At 37.6% G+C, this 5000-nt stretch overlaps 1 protein-coding gene across 8 annotated transcripts in view; it reads right to left on the bottom strand.

Moving 5' to 3' along the window:
• EBF3 (early B-cell factor 3) overlaps positions 1–5000 on the bottom strand; it is a 145317-nt gene that overhangs the window by 46492 nt on the left and 93825 nt on the right. For 5 of the 8 annotated variants that reach the window (XM_019556138.1, XM_019556139.1, XM_019556136.1 and 2 more), the window contains exons 7-8: positions 3644–3725; positions 387–531 (exon numbers count right to left, since the gene is read on the bottom strand). In XM_019556138.1, the coding sequence (XP_019411683.1) occupies positions 387–531; positions 3644–3725 (227 nt within the window). The remainder of the gene's footprint in view (positions 1–386; positions 532–3643; positions 3726–5000) is intronic. The other 3 variants (XM_019556141.1, XM_019556140.1, XM_019556143.1) reach the window with 1 other exon arrangement.

Raw genomic sequence — 5000 nt, 5'->3', positions numbered from 1 at the left:
ACCATCCATTTAAACTTGCATACATAACCTGAGAATGTACCTCTGGATCAAGGATTATGACAAGCCAAAATAAAATCAAATAAAATTAAACAGCAAGAAAAAGCTGCAAGAAAAACAAGGCTTTTAAACAAAAAAAAAGAGAAGGAATGAAAAATTGGTTGTGACTGCAAAACTGTAAGTATCAAATAAAGTAACGCAAATCAGAAGCAAATACAGGAGAGGCTGTATTCTGTTTGATATGGAGTCAGAAATACTAATGGTCTGTTTTTAATGGTCTGTTTGATCAATGAGAAAAGAAATGTAAAAGTAAAATGTAGTAGTGTATAAACATAAAATATGGTGCAAAGAAGCATTGCAAATAAAAAGACATGTAAATGTGTGCCTACCATTTTCCAGATAAGAAGGGGCCGTACCTTCTGAGGGGTCAAGGCGGCGAGCCCGCCTTCCATGTTTGGAATTGTTGTGTACAAACATGTTGTCTGAGACAGCCAGAACGTGGCCATCCACATTGACTGTTGTTGATACAACAACCTGAAAAAAGAAAACAAATGCGTTTAAAAAAACCTGCATATTTTTAGTAATGTAAAAGTTATGAAACAAGACTCATTTTAAGACAAAGTGACTCCACAGTCTGTTCCTTCCTGCTTTAAGTAGATTTATTCATAGTTGTCATTTACTTTTTTGGCTAACACTGGTGATTTTTAACTCACAATTGTTTCTCTTCAAAACCTGATACACTAATTAGAGTTTAATCTCCTATTATGCTAACAAATGAATTCAATTCAGGGAAATATTCTTCTAGCCATTAGTTTCAGAAACACCCCTCTAGCCACTCATTTTAAAAGCTGCTGTTTTGATTGATCTGTTGATATATTGATTAGATAGTTTATCTAATTAAAATTTGTTCACTTGAGACTCTCTTCAAATGAAGGGTTGTGAGGATTCCAAATAAAAAAAAAACTTAATAAATCAGAAACCATCCTAACTCCCATTTTCTCTTCAGTAAATGATCTCCAGGTCAGTTTTACAATTACATTTAATGTCTGATAATGAACTTTTTTGCATCTGAAAAGACTGAGTTGAATATGAATAGTGAAAGTGTTTTCAATCCATGAAAAGTATCCCTTCTCAAGTTCATTTGGATGGTGATTGACCCTGGTATGTCAATGGAATTTCCTCCTTTATTTTTGAGTGAAAGGCTCCTATTCTTGTGTCCAGGTTCAGAGTCCGGCCATAGAAGAGATGATGGATAGGGCCTTCTTTGGCTTCCAGCTGCTTCTTAGTAGAACTTGGAAAAGGAACATATGCAAAATGCACAACCTTCATGACAAAAACACCTACACAATAGATTTGTGAAATTCATCACAGAAATGATATTCCATAACATATGGGCAAAAGAGGAAATTATACAGGCTTTGTCTGAGGATTTGTGTACGTATGTGAGAGATGTGGTGGTGTAGACCGATTTTATTACCATAACTAGTTTGAATGGCTCAGATATAAGCTTAAATTTAATTTAACTCCTCCATCATGGTCACTGTGGGTTGGGTTCCAGCTTGTTTGAATAAAATAATCACTGTGGTATTTTCTTTGTAATTTAAGATTAGGCAAGTTCTTTAAAGCAGAGTTATGTCATTAGGCCTCATACTATCCTAGTAGGGATGGTAGTAAAAGCTGCTGCACAAATACGTCAGGCTTCTGTCTTCTGTTCAGTTTGGTTTAGATACAGAAATTAAGTGAGAAATGAAGTCCAGAATACTTACACCAATGCATATACCCAAATGTATAAAAAATGAAAAGAACTACACAGCAACTCATTCCCCTTTTGAATATAGTGGGTCCAAAGCACTTAATGAAAATTGCTGCCTAGTTCTGTTTTGGATCACATCTGATCCTGCTTTTTATTCACGTACCATAATTAGCTCTCAGCTATCACAGCACCTTCCTCTGTATATCCTGTCTCCTCTGAGACAGCCATCTATGTCACCCTTTGGAGCAGCCTGAGGGCAGTTCTCTAGAAGTGTGCTATGCTTTTGTATATACTCTCCTCACAGAGACGGACAGTATTACTTCCCTCAACATCCATTGTGGGGAGTCCTGACCTTGCACCTAATCTCTGGTATCCCATTTTGCAGTCCTATTGCTCTGCCACTGGACTAGCCACTCTTCACTCTTAATGAGCTATGGGTGACTTAAAGAAATAACCTGTGGACTACACAAAGCAGACAAAATGTGATTCTCAGCAAAGAATACTTTTTTTTTTAGGCTCCTAGGCCAAGATATATTAAAAAGACAGGGGAAGGTATATATAAGAAAAGACAACTATCTTTGCTCTGTCATCTATATATAGGTCAGCCACCAAGGGAAAATAGTGTAGTTCAGCAAAAGAAAGTAGGCACGCTATGTTTTGTTTTATTGGCTCATTCCTGTATTCTACCTAAAGAAAGGTGCTGAGATAGTGAAACCAGTTGAAAGTATTGTTCAAGACCTGACATACTGTTAAGTCCAGTTAAACCTTCTGAGAGGCAGGGAGATTAGCTAAAGAGACCCAGGGAAGTCTTTCTAGTGACTACTGGCTCCATTGTCGACCACAAGATCACTCATGACTGATGCTTCATTTAGTCATCGGTGAGACAAAGAGGACATTTCCACTCGTTCCAGGTTTGACCTTCTGCTCTGTTCAGATGGATCAATATCACCAATGCCACGTGAAGCTGAGATGCATGAAAAATGGAAGCTTGGCTGAATTGTTTTGAAGAAATATTTTTTCCAGCTACAGATCTTTACTGTTGTCTGGTTCAAGTGTTCTCGCTTCCCTGGTTGGTTGGCTGTGCATGAAAACAGATGTCACATGCTTTGCTATAAAAGTTTAACCACAAGTTAATCTTCTCAGAAAAAGTTTTGAACATATCAATATCTAGGCTATTATTAGTCCCAAAATGGATCATTTTGAAAATAATTTGAAGTAAAAAGCATGTATTTCTTAATAACCATTTCCAGTCAGCCAAAATTTGGAGGAAATTATTTGCAGCCACTGTCCATTCAGTCAGGTGCCCCTCTGCAGTGGTTATGATTCAGCACGGGATATTTCAATAGCTGTAAGGAGAAAGTTAAGTATTAAACAGGTCCCTTCCCCCCACCCCCCACCCCAAACCCCCAAAGCAATTGGAACAAATGTATGGTTTGCATCACAACTCTTCGACTTACCAGAATGTGAATGTGAAACCTATGATGCATGATCCAAAATTCATTGACTTCCATGGGTGCTTTTCTAATGTCTAATAGTAAGCCCAAGCTACGCAGCATACTTATGTAAAAACTCCTCCACAGGGCTTAATAACTAACTCAGTGGACAAATTTAATCTGAGGAAAAGCTACAAGAGTATTTTCTGTGGAGAGTCTCACTTATTTTCTGAACAATCCACAACCCACTTGGATACTTGACTAATCCTAAGAATGTGCATTGAAAACAGGCAAATATTTTTTGTAAATCTTTATATATATTTTAGAAGTCCATACTTCTGAAACTAACTCTTCTAAATACAATTGAAAAGAGGTGTCAGAAAAGTTAAAGCTAAGTGGTGTGGATTTCATGAATGAATTTTGAATATATTCTTATTTCTTGTATAAAGAATCTCTCTACCTGGAATCTTCGCATATCTCGTGGATTGCCCGCATTCTTCAAACAGTTCTGATTGCACTTGAGGAAAAACTTTAGAAAGAATCTATAAAAATATAAAATTGTCACTTGTTAGGGATATAAACATACAGACACAATTTAAAGAAAAACATTTAATAAATCGTTCATAAATAAGTAAACTTTACAAAATGCTGAGAAATAGATCCTAATTTTTAAGGGGGTTGTTTTTTTTACTGCTTACTATATTGGTCTTTGAGTGTTAAAAAAAACAGATCACTATTGTAAACAGTAGTGTTTCCGTGGCAATAGGCATATATCTTTACATTTTAAACAACAAGCATGTTTTGACTTTGGGCCAGATCCGAAGCTGCCATAAATTAGTGTTCGTGATTCACTGACTTCAAAGGATGATGATTTACACCAGCTAAAGCTCTGACCCTTTATTTTTTCTTAACATGGCTTATGCTATCATCTTATATAATCAGTAATGACCTCCATGTCAGAATTTTTCTGGTAATTAACGATCAGCCTGGTTAAGGACTCTTGGCTTTTCCTCTGGTTCAAAACTACTCCAGCTTTTTGAAAGGGGCAAGATCCATCTTCCGTCAACTTCCATGGGATTTTCACTTGGACGTAACTGGCAGGAAGAGACCTCCCTGCTGGTCATTACTGTCTGGGTAGAATGGAACACTGAGAATTAAATCTTGCTTCTCAACCAGACACCACATCAGCCTATCACTCTAAAACAAGTAACCCTGCCCAGGGCAATATGTAGTCCAACTTCTAATTTTTCACCATGCTGAAAGGGATAAACTCTCATTTAGCCACCTCCCTGCATTAAGGGTTCTTGCAGTTCTACTGCCACTGGAAAATTGGAGGGCAAATGTCTCATGGCCCAATAGTTGTATGGAAGGGTCAAATGGCTACATGGCCTTATCCTCAGTGCAGCATAGCCCCAAACCAACCCACAAATAGGGAGGCAAAGTAATGGCCCCATCTACTTCTCTTCCTTCCTCCCTTTCAGCAAGTTGCTATGAGAAGTGAGAAACAACTGAGTAGCTGTGGAAGATGCAGGTGGCCCTTTGCTCAGTTCCCAGTAAAGGTAATGTAAGAGCTAGTCACAGCCTAACCCCTACTATTTTCTTTATGCTGTTATAATTTCATGGTATATAATAGGAAAAATGATCTGTGGGTCTGGTATTTTCAAGAGCTAATAATTAATCACCAAGTTCAGAGCTGTCCTTTTACCTGTAGTCCCTCAGATGGCTATGCCCACTAGATGACTTTGTCCCAATAATAACATATTTATAGTTTCATAGTTTGTAGGGTCGGAAGGGACCTGAGTAGATCATCTAGTCCG

This window comes from Crocodylus porosus, unplaced genomic scaffold (genome assembly GCF_001723895.1).
Source record: "Crocodylus porosus isolate Cpor-Errol unplaced genomic scaffold, CroPor_comp1, whole genome shotgun sequence".
NCBI classification, from domain to species: Eukaryota; Metazoa; Chordata; order Crocodylia; family Crocodylidae; genus Crocodylus; species Crocodylus porosus.
Note: the sequence above shows the minus strand (reverse complement) of the source record. Positions and strands in the feature narration are given on the sequence as shown.